Consider the following 16,516-nt stretch of genomic DNA (forward strand, 5'->3'; position numbering starts at 1 on the left):
ACCTTTTCACTGCAGTACCTTTGGCATCCCAGGCACGGTGGATCTCCAAGAAATTCCCTGGCCAGCTCCACACAGACAGTTTGGTTTATTTGTTGCTTACACAGCTCTGATTCATTCCCACTCCTGAACTCAGGTTTCAAAGCCAAACACACGGGAAATGACACAACATCCGTGAGGATCCCACAGCACCAGGCCCTCCCTCAGAACTCTTCAACATTCACACTCAATCTTTATTTCTGTACAAATTTACACAATTTTCATTGTTCCCAAGGAAATCTGCATGACCTTTTTGCATGACCTCTTTACATGACCCCATGAATTGCCTACATATATACACACACATATATATTTGAAACAGAAAAAAAAAATCCTTCCAGTTCTGAAGAATGAAGGTAAAAACCATCAGAACTGAAAAAATTAATGACAAGAATTAACTGTCTTTATTGTCAATATTGTTGACTATTCTGTAGCTTTACATGTATTTCATCCCCATATTATAATAAAAACATATTCAGAATAACTCAATACAGACTGTGCAACAAGAGAGCAGCAACAGTAATTTAAGAAGTGGTAATGGCATCAAGAAAGTATTAATTATTAAATTAATTTAAAATGTATTATTTAAAAAAACAACAATGAAGGAGAACTCAGCAGTCTTAACTTTTATACACTCAAGAAAAAGAGCCAAAAAAAGTAACATTTTCTGTTAAAAAGCCTATTCACAGCTCCATACACGGGGTGCAAAGGCCTAAGGAATGCACAGCTGGGCTAAACCAGAGAAAAATAATGTGTGAGAATGGTGGCTTCTCTTTTCATCACCTAATATTTAACTGGATTCCAAGGAAAACTACAAGCAGTTTTCAGAAGTTCTATCAAAGTCAAGGAATTATGGAGTTAAGAGGGACAGGACCTGGCTTTAAGGCAGCTCAGCCACAAAAATGTCCCAAGAGAATCACGGGATCCCAGACTGGTTTGGGTTGGAAAGGACCTTAAAGATCATTTAATTCCAGTTCCTTGCCATGGGCAGGGACACTTCCCACTAATCCCAGGCTGCTCCAAGCCCTGTCCAGCCTGGCCTGGGACACTTCCAGGGGTCCAGGGACAGCCAGAGCTGCTGTGCGCAGGCAGAGCCCACCCTGCAGGGAAAAGCGTGTCCCAAAGGAAGCAGCTCCAGCCAGCACTGCTAAAAGCGGAGGTGGAAGGATAAGGAATGTGGGGAGGCATTTGGCCTTTTCTGCACCATCCTAGAAGGGGTTTGCTGCAATTCCTCATTCCTCAGAACTCTGAGAACTCTGCCTGCTTGTTATTTACTGGGAGGTTATTCCATGGGATTTACCCATGGATACAGTTCCTACAGCTGGAAGGGACCCAAGGAGGTTATTCCATGGGATTTAGCCATGGATACAGCTCCTGCAGCTGGAAGGGACCCAAGGAGGTTATTCCATGGGATCACCCCATGGATACAGCTCCTGCAGCTGGAAGAGACCCAAGGAGCCCCAAATGCCCACCCAGGGCTGGTGAGGCTGCAGAGCTGGGCAGGATCACCCTTTACACAACCCTGGGATCACCGAGGCTGGAAAAGCCCTCCAAGGTCACCAAGTCCAACCTGTGCCCGACCCTCCCTTGGCACCCAGGGCCACATCCAGCCCATGAACACAAAACTGGGAGTTTCATCTCCTAAGGCAGCTTTGGCTCCATCTCTTCTGCTCTTTCAGAAGTTTCCTGTAGCTCCTCAGCACTCACAGGTACCTGTGTGTGATATGTGGGTATGGAAAAGGGGCACATCCCTGGGATACAGCATTTCTGACAGGAAAACAACATTTCACACACTTTAATTCCCATTCTTGACACCAACCAGCACAGACTTATCACCAAACTCGCCCCAAACAAACCCCCCATCACAGGCTGGGCAGAACAGCACATTTCACCCCAAAACCACCTAAACAGTCCCAAAAAACAGGTCAGAAATCACATATTTGCTTGAAAACTTTCACTGCAACTCCCACACACAAAGTTTAATGCAAACAGGCACATTTTGACAAGTGTTTTCAACTTAAAATCATAAATACTGGTAGGTTTGAAAGAATTAGCAATTGACATCATTTATAAATGCATAAAAATGATGGTACAGAACTCCCCAGCCCAAATTTGCATTTGCTCCACTTCAACAAGAATTAAGAGAACAGAAGGAGTTCCCTTCAGCTGCATAAAAACCAGAGTTTGAAAGACAGAAAGTGGCAAAGGGGAAACAATTCAAGGAATGCTCTGATCAAATTTCAAGGGAAAAAAAAAAAAATTGCTCAACAGAATCCTGGTTTTCCTTCACTACAATAAACAGCTCTATAAAATGTTTTGGCTAAATGACTTTAATACCCACATGTGAGTGCAGACACAGGAGGGCTCCAGCTGGGAGCTGCCAGCCCTCCCAAGGCTTGGGGATTAATTTGAAGCCATCGTTTTACACATTCTGAAAAAATGCCATTTCCTCGCAGTTCGCCACGTTTCTTTCAGGAAGATGACAAAGTCTGGAGAGACAGAGAGAGAGAGAAGTACAGAAGTACAAGTGATCAAAGGAAACCTGACCCCCCCCTGATGCCCAAATATCCACTGGACATGGACACAGCTACACCAAGGCTGTCCCCATTCCTTGTCACACACCCCAGTCCCCACACCTCAGTCATCCAGAGCTGATTTTATTTTTTTTAACCTCTCTGCAGAGTCCAGCTTTTTTTCTTGGCTCAGTTAGACAAGGAGAACACTGAGCTGAAGGTGTCCAAGGAAGGATTCCCAGCCTTCCAGGTAAAGCAGCATTTTCTGGCTTCCAGTCAGAAAATCCAGTCTCAGCCAAGTTTTGTACATTTACAAATAGGAAAAGCTTAAAAACCCCCACCCAGCTCTGTCCTTACCTAAAATCTGACTTAAAAGGCTCAGGGTGGTAAAGTGACTCAGCTGTGGATAAAGCTACAATAGAAAAATTCACTGGTAAGGCCCTCTTAAGGCAAGGAGAGAGTTCCTGCTCATGATTCTCACACATGAAATAAAAAGATACAGTGGCAGCCCCTTATAATTCATCATTTTTGGCCATTTAATGCATTCACTACAACAACGTATTCAAGTCACATCTGGATTTATAACCAGGCCACATCTGGATCATCACACGAGTTGCAAAGACATTTTCCTTCCTCAGTTCCCCTCTTGGTGCCTCGGGAACATCCCTGCCCTGCCCGAGGGTGCTCAGCACATCCATCTCAATTAGCTGAAAACGACTTTCCAGCCCTAATTAATCTGACAGTGACAAACTTGGTGTGGCACCAGCCAGTGAGGAAGGAACTGCTGCCACCAGGAGCTTTCCAAGACCAAGGATTCCTGGATGGAGTTATTTAAACAGTCCCCTGACAGGAATTCCAGCCAACCACCCTGACACAAGGACAAATTCAGTATTTCCTGTCCCAAAGCAAACTCAGTGATGCCTGATTAATGGAAAAGTGCTCAGAATGGCAGGGATAGGAGAACTGTAACAAATTTATCATAAATCCTGTTAAAGCTTGGGTGTAGGGAGGAGAAAACCCACTCATTTCCACACACTGGGAGGCTTTTATAGATCTATATCTCTATTTTAAGGGAGTGGGAATCGTAGCGTAGGAAATAAAGCTGATTATGGAATTAGTTTTAGGCACTTGAGCTGCAGAAATGTGGAAGGTGCTCGTCAGGTGCATTTACCACTCACACACCTACACAATGCTCAGCAGAGCAGCTACTCAGCCTCCCAAAAAGAAAAAAAATATTAAAAAATGAAACTGCTCACACTCCCCAGGTTTATTTTCCGCCTCTCCTCACAATTAAAGACCTGTATAATTCCCAGATGCCAGAAGCAGCATATCCCAGAGATGATTTACCAAACTGATGATCTTCTAAACTGAGAGAAACACTTGGAGTATCAGATTACTGAAATATGACCTTTTTTTTTTTTTTTTTTTGCTACTAAAATGCCATTTTGCAGCATCACTTCAATCACCGTTTTTAAGGCCCCTCCCTTTTCCTCAGAATTAATTTCATGGAGAACAAAAGGCAAAGCTTGAGCTTCAGCTGGAAGCCAAGGCAGCAGAACCCCGAGGGTGAAGCAACAGCATCACAGCCCAAGGTCATGGCTCAGGGTAAGACAATTCCTGACAATCCAAACAATCTCCCAGTGGGAGCAGCACTGATGCAAAGTTCCCTGGCTTTTCTATGGACAGAGCTGAGAGAAAAATGGGAATTCCCCTACAGGGAAAAGAAAAAAAAAGCTGTCAACAAGGCGCACTTACACAAAACACAAAAGGGTCTAGAGATCAAAAGTCTGGCTGCTCTTCTCAGTGACTAAATTTAAAACATTTCTGAGTTCACACACACATGCACTTCAAAGCACCACCACAGCAAATATTCCAGGTGAGAGTTTGGAACTGATCACAGAGTCTGGAACTGATCACAGAAACTATTCCAGGTGAGAGTCTGGAATTGATCACAGAGCCTGGAATTGATCACAGAGTCTAGAATTGATCACAGAGCCTGGAACTGATCACAGTAACCATTCCAGGTGAGTCTGGAATTGTCACCTCTGCTGACAAACCCAACCATCCCCACAGACTGAAAATCAGCATTTAAGCCCCAAAAGCCTTGGACAACACCACGATGTGTCAGGAAACATCAGCCACCACTGAATTCTGGCTCCATTTGCCCTCAAAACTACAAAATACACAGAAAGCTCACAGTGACCCATGACGTGTTGGCAGTCAGGTTGTTCACTGACCAACAGACAGAAAACAATTGAATGTTTGCATTATAAACCCCTCAGGGCACAGAAAAGCCTGTCTGACAGGCAGTCCTGAGGTGTGCAGTCACTCCCAGCCCTGCTGGGCTCTGTGGTCACTGGGGAAACCGAGACAAGGTGAACCTCAGGGGCCACAGCAAGGGGAAGTGGCACGGGGAGGAAAGAGTCAAACCAACTGAAGTGATGTGTAAACACAGAGTTTCTGCTGGAAACACGACCCACACCTGCAGCCACCACCACACCTGCACCATCTCACAGAGAGTCCCTACAAATGCACAACCAAACAGCAGAAATCCCAACACTGCTCCACCATCAACAGCAACAACTCCTCCTCTGACCAACCAAGCCCCCAGCTCACCCAACCTGTGTGGATTCAGCCCAGGGAAGACATAAGACTCAAAAACCAAACACTTGGGTTTAGAAGCAAGTCTGCTTTTTTTCTTTTTTTTTTTTTTAGACTAGAAAATGTACAATTCCATTTCATATGCAAGTGTGCACAGAGCTCGTTGCTTGTAGATACTGTCAGAGAAACTGAGAGAGTCTTTGCATTAAATTGTTAATTCTTCAAACATTGATACATTTTGCAATACACCAGTTAAATACCAAGATCTATGTGCATGCACTAGAGATATATGCATGTACACCTTAATGTTTAACAAAGACAGCAGATCCCCCAGCCAGGGAGCGCTGGAGATACCAAAAATAGATTAAAAAGTTAAATTCTTTGCCTGCCTTTGTTAAATACAGACTTTGAGACTGCCTCCCCTCCTTTCCCCAGGATTCCTGTGCTCCCAGAGAGGCAGGTGGGCAGGAAGGCAGGAGCTGACCAGATTATCCCAGAACCAAAGAGAAGCACCTTAGAAAGTTCAAACTAAGCTTTTAAAATGTCTTTAAAATGCCTTTTCCATCCTTACCAGACACGGGGGCTGAGAAAGGGAAGAACATTTTCAACGGTTTTGTTTCATTTTGCTGAACTCCCAGTGCATCTCCCAGAGAAGAGCCTGACATTTCCAACCATCCCACCGCCTTCCCAACTGCCTGGATCCTCTACAGTGGGAATTCTGACCCCCTTCAGCCTGGGACAGCCATCCCAGCAGGTGCTACAGCAGGGAAAGGGGATCTTAGTGTTCTCACACTGCCTGGGGACCCTGCAAGGGAGTTCTGCCCTGGAACTCATGTGGAGCTTTTCAAGTAGTGTCATCTGCTTTGTCCCCATCCAGTCCCCTCCACTGCATATTGATACATCTGCACTTTTTAACACCTGCACATTTTATGGAGAAAAGAGTTTTTTCTCTGAAAAACACTTAGTTAGAGTCTGACTTGTATGATTCCAGTGACACTTTCAAACATATACTTTTGTGCCTCTTCTTTGGTTAAGAAAAATTAGATACTTTTCCCTTTTTGACAGCTAAAAAGGTACTTCTGCCAGACCTGAATCAACCAGCAGAGCAGAGAAGGAGAGCAGTGGGCAGGACCTGCAGCATCACCCCATCCAATGATGACCACAACAAAAGAGGAAAATCCGTTTCATTTGAAACTCTTTGGCAAATTCGTTCTGTTTGCCAACCCTGGAATTGGAAGCTCAATCCGTGTGCCTCGATCCATTCCAGCCTCCTCCCTAATCAAAAAAATCATGTGGGAAAACAACAAGCAATGGGCTGAAGAGAGAGTTTGTTTTGTGATTGACGTTACAGCCGTACGGACACGGAGGGACGGGACCGGTGACACGGGCTCGTGGCCGTGGCACAGATTAGTACTACTGCCACCATACTGATTCAGCTTTACACTGGTCTGAGCAGATTGCAATGAACCTAGGACTGAGGTATAAATATACACAAATATGTACAGTACACATACAGGAAAAGAGTTTTGCATTTGTAACATCGGCAACCTCAGAAATACTGGAGAGTCGATACGTACGCCGGTGATGCGCCCGCTGAGTTACTGCGGTAATGAAGCCAACAACTTCCACTAGAGAGGGCTACAATGGGATCATAAAACTCTAAATGAAAAGCTCCTTCCTCTCGTTTCATCCTCCCCACGCCCAAGGCCGGACTGTTCCCAGGGGCAGCTTGAAAAGAAGGTTGGTCACAGCTCTGAAGGAACCTCCGAGGAACCCGGACCAAAGTGGAGCCCAAAGTGCTCCTCTGCTCTTGTGCCTGCTCCCAATTCCTGTCCGTGTGTGTGTGTGTGTGTGTGTGTGCAGCTATGTAGAAAATACAATTGCCATCAGTTCAGTATAAATACATCCACCCCACCAATCTGCCACTGGAACAGCTCTGCTGCAGCAATGTCTGTGCAAAGAGGTCATTAAAAATCATCTGATCTTCAGGCGGGACATCATCCACTCCAGTCCTTGGCACAGCCTGGGAACACAAGAGAGAACATTCAGGGAATGGGGATAACTCCAAAGGTAACTCCACAGCATCAACTGAAATTCTTCCCCAGAACTCTAAATCATTTCTGGAAACTCTTCACTTCCTAGATCTTATGATGTCACCTATGGTGAGAGAATTCAGATCCCAGCTCTTCAAGACATGAAGTTCTCTCTAATTAGGATTATTTTTAATAAACCAGATTTCAGTTTGCCCTACCTCACCTCACCCTCATCAAACCCAAATCTTATCAAATCTTATCTCTGTGAGGTGACACCGTGGGTTTGATGTGAAGTTGGTGTTCTGAGCCCAAAAATCTTGGAAGTATCAAGATTATGAAGTGGTGAGGCCCTGGCACAGGGTGCCCAGAGCAGCTGTGGCTGCCCCTGGAAGTGTCCCAGGCCAGGCTGGGACAGTGGGAGGTGTCTCTACCCATGGCAGGGGTGGATTGGGATGATTTTAATGTCCTTTCCAACCCAAACCATCCTGGGATTCTGTCACTCTTATGGACAGGGGAAGAATGTGTGTTAAACCCAAATACCACAATAAAACCCCCAGAGTAATTCCAGATTCCCCCCTGTGGACACAAATCCTTCTTACCCCTCTCCAGTGAGAGCACAGCAGGCCTGAATGTGCCACTGGTGATCCTTTATTGAAGTCAGCTTCAGGAACTGGGAGATCTCAGCTACTGTCATGCACTCCTTCACATCCTGCTTGTTAGCAAAGATCAGCAATCCTGCTTTCTTCAAGTCCTGGGGAGAGAGGAGAGGAGGTGAGGACAGAGCAGCCCCTGGGGGTAAAGGAGGGGACACCAAAGCAGGGAACCCAGAGCTCCAACCAACAATCCAGAACAAAATGCTGCAGGCTGACAGGAAATCCTCTGTTCCTGCACACCAAACAGCCAATTCTTGCCATGGATGAGGAGTAAAACACTCAAGACAATGTTCTGCTGACAGGAAATCCTCTGATCCTGCACACCAAACAGCCAATTCTTGCCATGGGTAAGGAGTAGAACACTCAAGACAATGTTCTGCTGAAAGATCTGCAGGAAATCCTGTGATCCTGCACACCAAACAGCCAATTCTTGCCATGGGTAAGGAGTAGAACACTCAAGACAATGTTCTGCTGAAAGATCTGCAGGAAATCCTCTGATCCTGCACACCAAACAGCCAATTCTTGCCATGGATGAGGAGTAAAGCACTCAGGACAATATTCTGCTGAAAGATCTGCAGGAAATCCTGTGATCCAACACACCAAACAGCCAATTCTTGCCATGGGTAAGGAGTAAAACACTCAAGACAATGTTCTGCTGACAGATCTGCAGGAAAAACTCTGATCCAACACACCAAACAACCAATTCTTGCCATGGATGAGGAGTAAAACACTCAAGACAATGTTCTGCTGACAGGAAATCCTCTGATCCAACACACCAAACAGCCAATTCTTGCCATGGATGAGGAGTAAAACACTCAGGACAATGTTCTGCTGACAGGAAATCCTCTGTTCCTGCACACCAAACAGCCAATTCTTGCCATGGGTAAGGAGTAGAACACTCAAGACAATGTTCTGCTGAAAGATCTGCAGGAAATCCTGTGATCCAACACACCAAATAGCCAATTCTTGCCATGGATGAGGAGTAAAACACTCAGGACAACATTCTGCTACAGGAAAACCTCTGATCCAACACACCAAACAGCCAATTCTTGCCATGGATGAGGAGTAAAACACTCAGGACAATATTTTGCTGTGCTCCATGAGGATCAGAGCCCTGTGTACCCCTGTACCTGAGCAGCAGTGACAATTTGGGGACAGTGACTCCAGGGATAAGCTTACTTTACCTCAAATTGCTTGGAATTACATCAGGGCAGGGGTTTATTGTTGAAAATCTTTCCCTTGGAAAGCAAAAAGGTGTTCCCAGGAAGCCAGGCCAGCTCAGGCACTGACCTGCCCACCAGGCCCACTCCTGTTTACAGGCAGCAAAATGAATTCCCAAATAACCCACTGCTCCAGCAAACAGCTGGAACTGAGCTGCACAACTCAATCCTGCCTTAACAGCGACTCCATGGAACCGGTTAGGAGAAAGAAAAGATTTTTCAAGGAGCAAAGAAAAGCGATTTTAAATCAATATTTGACTTTCATTGCTGCTCTCTCTCCCAACGTCACTGGCACGTCTGGGGAGGGAGCCTGGGAACATCCTGCCGGCAACAAAGGGCACATTCACTGCGAGGTGGCTCCCAAATCGCCTCCATTCTGCTGGAATTCCAGACTTCCCTGCGGCTAAATCAGCTCGTTAACAACTCCACCTTCCTTTAGCGATTAGGAAACAGAAGATGCAAGTTTTTGCAACAGCTCTGTAATCCTAATCCTGGAGAGCAGCACCGAGCCCCTCTCAGTGCCACGTTTAACACTGCACAGCCTGAGCTGCTCTGTTACAATTTACTTCATTAAACAGAAATTAAATTAAACAAAAAAATCCCACCACAAAACCAAACAAAGCAACCTACCAAAACCAAAATATTACAACTCCAAACATCCTATGCAAAACCCTTGTTTTTCCTCCAAGGAAATCCATAGGCAGGCTGTGCCCTTTTCCTGCAGGCTCCCAAACTGTGGCTATAGGTTAAATATAGATGTAATATTTTAGGCTATCGTGCCATCATTTTTATGCTTTTTTTTTTTTTTTTTTTTTTTTAATTTTAAATCCTGACATTTAAATTTGGAAGCTGGGTGTCAGCTCACACACCCTGATCCAGTTTGCATTCAGGTCATGGCACAGGTGCTGCCTGGATTTTACATCAGCCCAGCTCAGGTTTAAGGAGGGTCTTGACAATTTAGCAATTTCCACTCTGGAATTCCAAACACCCACAGAGCAGCCACGGGCTGAAGCTCTTTCAGTTTTAGAGCTGGGTGCTCTTTTAAACCTCAGGTAACCATGAAGATATCAAAAATAATTATTAAATTATTGCAGGAAACCGTGGGGTTTTTAAAGGCTCTAATTCAGATATTAAAGTGGATTGAAGTATAAACCCCACAGATGTCTCTGACAGGTCCCAACTGCTCTTTTATTGGAGCACTCACAGGCTACTTCTGAAATTTAGTATTAATTAACAGCTTTACTGGGAGTTTCATAGAAGACAGTTCAGGGTGTAAATCTGCTTCCCTTGGCGTGTATCAGCCAGATCATTAAAATAAAGACTAAAATAAAGGTTAAAAGAAATATTAAAGACACAGGGTGCACTCACCTCGTGTGCTAACATTTTATACAGCTCTTCTTTAGTCACAGAAATTCTCTCTCTGTCTGTGCTGTCCACCACAACTATCACAAACTGCAAAAAGGGGAGAGTTATAAGGCAGAGAAATTCTTGCTGTTTCCACTCCCATCCCATTATCCAGCTGGATTATCAGACACCATCCCTGTTCCCAAAGCTTCCCTCAGGAATCCCACAGGGTTTGGGTTATTTACAGCCTCTGCTGGGCTTTGGCTACAAAGGCAGCTCTGACACAACTTTTCACTTTCTGTTCTTCATTTTTCAGGGGAAAAAAATTCATTTTGAAAGCAAGAACCAGATATGGTTTTGGTCTTTGCTTAGTGTAACCACACCAAGCAGATCCTTCAAATAATTTGTTGCACCATACAGATCCCTCAAATCATTTGATTTGAGCCTTTAAAACAAAGTGCATCAGTTTTTCTTTGTCTAGGTCAAGAACTAAGATGCAAAGAGATATTTGCACAGGATTAAAAAAGTCCTGAAGCTCCAAACTCCAAGAACACACTCCCAGCTTCATTTATGCTGGAAAAGAACTTTAAGGGGTTCATCAGGATGAACTGGAGAACAAAGGTAATTATTGTGACAATTGTATTTAAACATACAAAACGTTATTTATATGATATAAATAACTATATTTAAACTGTATTTGATAACACACAGGAAACCCTGACTGAAAGCATTTTTAGGAAGTTGTGTGCTTGGTAAAATTTATATACATATATATTTTTATATATGTGTACATATATATATTATATACATATAAATAATTGTATTTAAATTGTGTGCTTGGTAAAATTTATACACATATATATTTTTATATACATGTACATATATATATTATATACATATATATAATTGTATTTAAATTTGATAACACATAGGAAACTTTGATTTAAAGCATTTTTAAGAAATTGTGTGCTTGGTAAAATTTATATACATATATATTTTTATATACATGTACATATATACATACATATAATTGTATTTAAATTACATTTGATAACACATAGGAAACCTTGATTTAAAACATTTTTAAGAAATTGTGTGCTTGGTAAAAGTTATACACATATATATTTATATATATAATATACATATAAATAATTGTATTTAAATTATATTTGATAGCACACAGGAAACCTTGATTTAAAGCATTTTTAGGAAGTCGTGTGCTTGGTAAAAGTTATACACATATATATTTTTATATATATATATTATATACATATATATATTTTTATACATATGTGTGTGTACTGTAACTGCACCTCTAAAGAGTTCTGCAAACTCTTGGGGGTGTCTAAGCTGGTGATGAGTTGGTGAGACAGAGCTGCCAATGTTTTGGAGGAAAACTTTGGGGCTGCCAGGCAGGTTTTGGAGGAGCCACTGCAGAGAAAGCGACCACAGAGACAGCAAGGGGAGACCTGCAATCCCAGAGGAGTGAGAATCCCCCCAAAGCAGAGCAGGAGCAGCCCCCTGACCTCGGTGTTGGTGTAGTAGGTGTTCCAGGAGGAGCGCAGGGACTCCTGGCCCCCAATGTCCCACATCAGGAAGCGCGTGTTGTTCACCACGATCTCCTCCACGTTGCTGCCGATGGTGGGAGAGGTGTGAACCACCTCGTTCATGGAGCTGCACAGGAACAGGGACAGGGAGTCACCCACAGGGAGCTGCACCCCACTGAGAGAGCCTCAGCAAACTCCCCCTGGGTGGCCAAGACAAGGTTTGGTGGTGGAAGGTGCAGAAATGTAAATAAAAACGGCAAGAATAAGAGCTCGGTGAACTGTGTAATTATCAAATTATAGAGCTGGGAGAGCACTCGTGAACAAAATGTGTTATAATTAATTAAATCACGGAGCTGAGAGAATCTTTGCTTCAGAAGCTTTTGGGAGCACTCAGTTCTTTCTCCAGGCCCGTTTTGGCTCACATGGGACAGAGCAGTTGTTTTGCTTCAAGAATGTGGCTAAGCCACAAGATTTCCAAGGCTTCAGAAAAACAACTCATCCTCCAGCTCCACCAGAAACATTTCACCCACTCCAGGCCACTAAAAACAGATTTTCTTCACAATGATTTAAGTCCTACCTTCCCCCTCTTCTCCCCTCAGCCCAGTCCCATACACAACTTTTTGGAGACAAATGCAGCCATGAAATATTTCAAATATATTGTTTAGAGATAACTGAGTGTGACTTTGTCACTAAGAATTTTCACATCAAACCACCAGATGTGTGCTCTGGATTCTCCTAAAGTTCAGCCCAGTTAAACTCTGCTGTAACAGGCAAAAAAATTAACAGTAGCTCCAAGGCAAACCATCTGTGTTCAAAAGAACTTAATTATTATTTTTCTCCTGATCGTCTTGATATAGCTTTTCATTTTGTATGAACCTTTTTGAAGTTCCAGCAGAGCTTTTAGTTACAGTGACAGCAATTTGAGACTTGTAATGGTGCTGGAATATTTCCTGAAGAGGACAGAGAGAGCCAAGGAGATAAAGGGATGGTGCAGTGCTCTGAAAAGCAATCCCAGTTACCCTGGGACAGTGCAAGGAGAGCTCAGTAGGAGAATGGGAGAAAAGGATATATCTGGAAGAGGAAAAATGGATCTGCAAAGATGGGGTAGGGTTAAGGAGAAGGAAGGCAGGAGAAGAAGAGAGCTGGGAAAGTCCTGGGGAGTTCAAGGGGGTACAAAGAAAAAGGAGACACTTCTCTCATCTGTATGAGAGGGAAAACAAAACACTGAAACTGCAGAAATAAGGGGAAGAAGCAGACATTTGTGGAGGAAGTGGATTACAAAGCACCAAAGAGGCCTTGGGCTGCAGCAGTTCCCAGTCTTAAGAAACACCCTTCATTCTGTTTGTGCTTTTTAACATCCCTCACTCCTTCCATAAATCACCATCACCTCCATCCTTTCACTCTCCCTGCAGCCTGGCAGGGCACGAGCAGCCAGAAATGCTTTGGGAAAGGCAAAGCAGGTCAGAGTGTGACAAACCCCAACCACTTCCAGAAGGGCAGTTTGAAACGTGGGATTGGAGCAGCACGGCCACACGGTTTAACAGGAATTATTTGTGACTCAGGAACACTCCTCAGTGCCACAGCACCACACGTGGGAAAGGGCCAATCTGTCCCCAGCACAAACAGACCTTGAGCTGCTTGTGCCACCCAGCAGCTCCCAAGCCTGTGGACAGATTGGTGTCCTCTTATCAAACTGCAGCTGAGGAACTGAGATATGGAGCTCATTCAGGCTCCATGTAAACCAGGAGCAAGGTTAATGCCAGGCAAACACAAATCAATGCTGCTGTTGAAGGCAGAAGGTGCAGGACAGCACAGAGATGTTGTCCTGGGTTAGTGCTGGTGTCAGCCTTCCTCCTTCACCCCATCCCACAAACCACACGAGGCACAGCAGGCAGAGGTGCTTTGCCACTCACAGAACGATTTGCCTGCAGTTTAAAATCTGTGGCGTGTGTGATCAGTATTTCAACAGTGTCCCGTGGGCAGCACTCACTCAGGGCAATCATATTTTATGGGGCTGGCAAAGAGCCGGGGCTGTGACACCAAGGGCAGCTGGGAGTGTGTGGTGGCAGCAGGTGATGTGATCCAAAACCTTGTGAACAAAACCTTCATTCATCCAGCAGAGCCCTTTCCAAACTGCAGCCACCCACTGCCACCTTGAGAGCTCCCAGTAAAACCACCCAGGGCCACGTAAACACACCTGGAAATGCCCCCCAAGCGTCCCCTGCAGGTCCTACTTACAATTGGTACAGAATGGTCGTTTTCCCTGCATTGTCCAGGCCCACAATGATCACTTTGTGCTCTGCAATGGAAACAGCACTGGTAAGTCACAGCTGCTGGCTCTGCAGCAAGGTTAGTGCCACGTTTTGTGCCACTGGTTTCCTGAGCCAGCAGTGCCCAGCTCCAGGTGTGTTGGTGGGCCAGCCCAGGAAGTGTGTCTGGCAATTTCTCCCCACTCCTGAGAGATCTCAGAAGTATGTTTTCCATCTCTGACTGCCAGTGTCACGCTGGGATCCTCTCCCAAGCTCCTGCAGGGTTTTGCAGCTTGTACCAAACTCTGTCCCCCAGCCATGACAGCTCTCAGCTCCACCTTCCCTCCATCCAGGCAGTACCTCGATGTCTTTGCAAAGAAGGGGTAAAACCCCAGGTGATCTCTGTGCCCTCCTTTCCTCCTGGGGAACAGAGGTGCCCTCAAACATTTCACAGGACACATTCCCCCAGTTTGCTCTTGGACTGGTCACCTCTGACATTTTGGGGCTCAATGCCCCAGTTCAATTCTTGTTTCCCTTCAGCACCTCCTCCTCCTCCTCTCCTGGGCATCACAGAAGTCACCATTGGGAACTCCACAACTGCTGCTGTCAAGCACAGCCAAATTTCTGATCTCCAGTTTGGGTGAGCACAGCCAGCTCTCAGCTCTGTTACTCAACTTTTCACTTGCACAACCAAGCAGGAGCAGTCACGTAAAAGCTTGGGTGAGAAGAGGGGTTTTCCCTCCTTCCTCGTCTTCCTCAAGGGCAACAAAAAGCCATTAAAAACATGGCCAAGCCTCAGACACTGAGATCAACTACAAACTAAACTCACACTGATTTATCCCAGAGGAGAGGGAGGGGACAGGGGTCAGGCAAGTGTGGCTTTCCTGGCTCTGATTTTACCAATATTGTGTGGTTTTGCAGAGTTCTCTTTTATGCCATCCAATACAAATTCCAGCTTTAAAAAAACTTTGCACAACTGCACAATATTGTAAAAGTGTGTCTGCTTACCTGACCCCACATAACTAGGATCTTTTGTTTCAGGTGGGGGATGCTGCCAGCATAGTGGATGTTAGGAAATCACTTGGAACAGAAGGTCTGAGGTGGGGCTGGATGCTACAAGACAAAAATATTTTGTTGTATTTGCACTATTGCATTAACGGGGACATAACTGGGATATCTCACGAGCAGGTGTGAGAGTACTGAGGTTCACTCCAAATCCAGTTCCACGGACTTTAGAAACACGGAAAGACCATCAGCAGGTGTTTTGTAAAGTTACAACTCTCATGAACACCTTGCTGTAAGGTGATAGGTGGTAAAAATCCCAGAATGGTTTGGGTTGGAAGAGAAATTAGAGAAATTAAGGATCATCCAGTGCCACCCCCTGCCATGGGCAGAGACACCTTCCACTGTCCCAGCGTTCTGCAAACCCCAACCTGGCCTGGGACACTTCCAGGGCTCCAGGGGCGGCCACAACCGCGGCTATAAATAACATTTACTCCATAAACGAGCCAGATCTCGAGGTTTTGCCGCTTAAACCCACACTGTGCCGACAGCAAGGCGAACCCACCCGCCACGGCCGCGCTCCTCCGGCACACACGTTAATAATTGAACTGTCAGGAAAACCAGCCTTCCAGTAATTGAAACAAGGGGGGGAAAAATAATAATATTAAAGCCCCGACTTGCAGGAGCCCCCCGAGCGGGTGTGGGACCCTCCCGGCTCGCCCCCGGCCTCACCCTGGTGGTTGAAGAGCCTCCATATCCTGGTGAAGAGGATCCCCATCCTCGGCCGGGCGCTCCGGGCCTCGCCGGCCGCGCCTCTGCGGGGCCGCGGGCGCTCAGGGCCCGGCGCAGCGCCCCGACAGCCGCCTGGGGCCGCGCCGGGGCCGCTGCCGCTCGGACATCGCCGCGGGCTCGGGCCGGGGCTGGGGATGGGCGTTCGGAGCGGGGCCGGGGCGGCGGGAGCGGCGGGAGAGCAGAGGAGCGGAGCAGAGCGGAGCGGAGCCCGCGGCCGCCTCACGGACGGGCCGGGCCGGGCCGGGCGCGCTGCGCTGACGCGCGGGGGCGGCACCGCGGCCGCCATTACACGGCACCGCCTCACTGAGCCCGGGGAGCGGGCTGCGGGCCCCGCGGGGCTCCGGCACCGGCGTGTGGGGAGCACAGGGACACCGCGGGTTTGGGATTTGGGCATGGGGAGCCCCGAGACACCCGGGGTTTGGGATTTGGGCATGGGGAGCCCGGAGCTATCCAGGGCTTTGGGCATGGGGAGCCCAGAGACACCCGGGGGTTTGGGCATGGGGAGCCCAGAGACACCGAGGGCTAT

At 46.1% G+C, this 16,516-nt stretch overlaps 1 protein-coding gene across 1 annotated transcript; it reads right to left on the bottom strand.

Annotated features, from left to right (window-relative positions):
- Positions 1–269: 269 nt before the first annotated feature.
- ARL5A (ARF like GTPase 5A) lies at positions 270–16,038 on the bottom strand. Its single transcript, XM_083864797.1, has 6 exons — positions 15,931–16,038; positions 14,186–14,246; positions 11,927–12,074; positions 10,425–10,508; positions 7,783–7,934; positions 270–7,173 (listed from the first exon to the last, which is right to left on the bottom strand). The coding sequence occupies exons 1-6, from the start codon at positions 15,974–15,976 to the stop codon at positions 7,125–7,127; spliced, it is 540 nt and encodes a 179-aa protein (XP_083720923.1). The 5' UTR covers positions 15,977–16,038; the 3' UTR covers positions 270–7,124.
- Positions 16,039–16,516: the final 478 nt, after the last annotated feature.

This window comes from Zosterops lateralis, assembly GCF_965231275.1.
Source record: "Zosterops lateralis genome assembly, chromosome: 7".
In the NCBI taxonomy this organism is placed as follows: domain Eukaryota; kingdom Metazoa; phylum Chordata; class Aves; order Passeriformes; family Zosteropidae; genus Zosterops; species Zosterops lateralis.

Coding starts and splice junctions, on each gene's coding strand:
- ARL5A (XM_083864797.1), bottom strand. CDS start 15,976: ATGGGGATCCTCTTCACCAGGATATGGAGGCTCTTCAACCACCAGG. Junction 14,247..15,930: donor GAGGCTCTTCAACCACCAGG/GTGAGGCCGGGG, acceptor TTTCCATTGCAG/AGCACAAAGTGATCATTGTG. Junction 7,174..7,782: donor TGTGCTCTCACTGGAGAGGG/GTAAGAAGGATT, acceptor TTGTGTTCCCAG/GCTGTGCCAAGGACTGGAGT.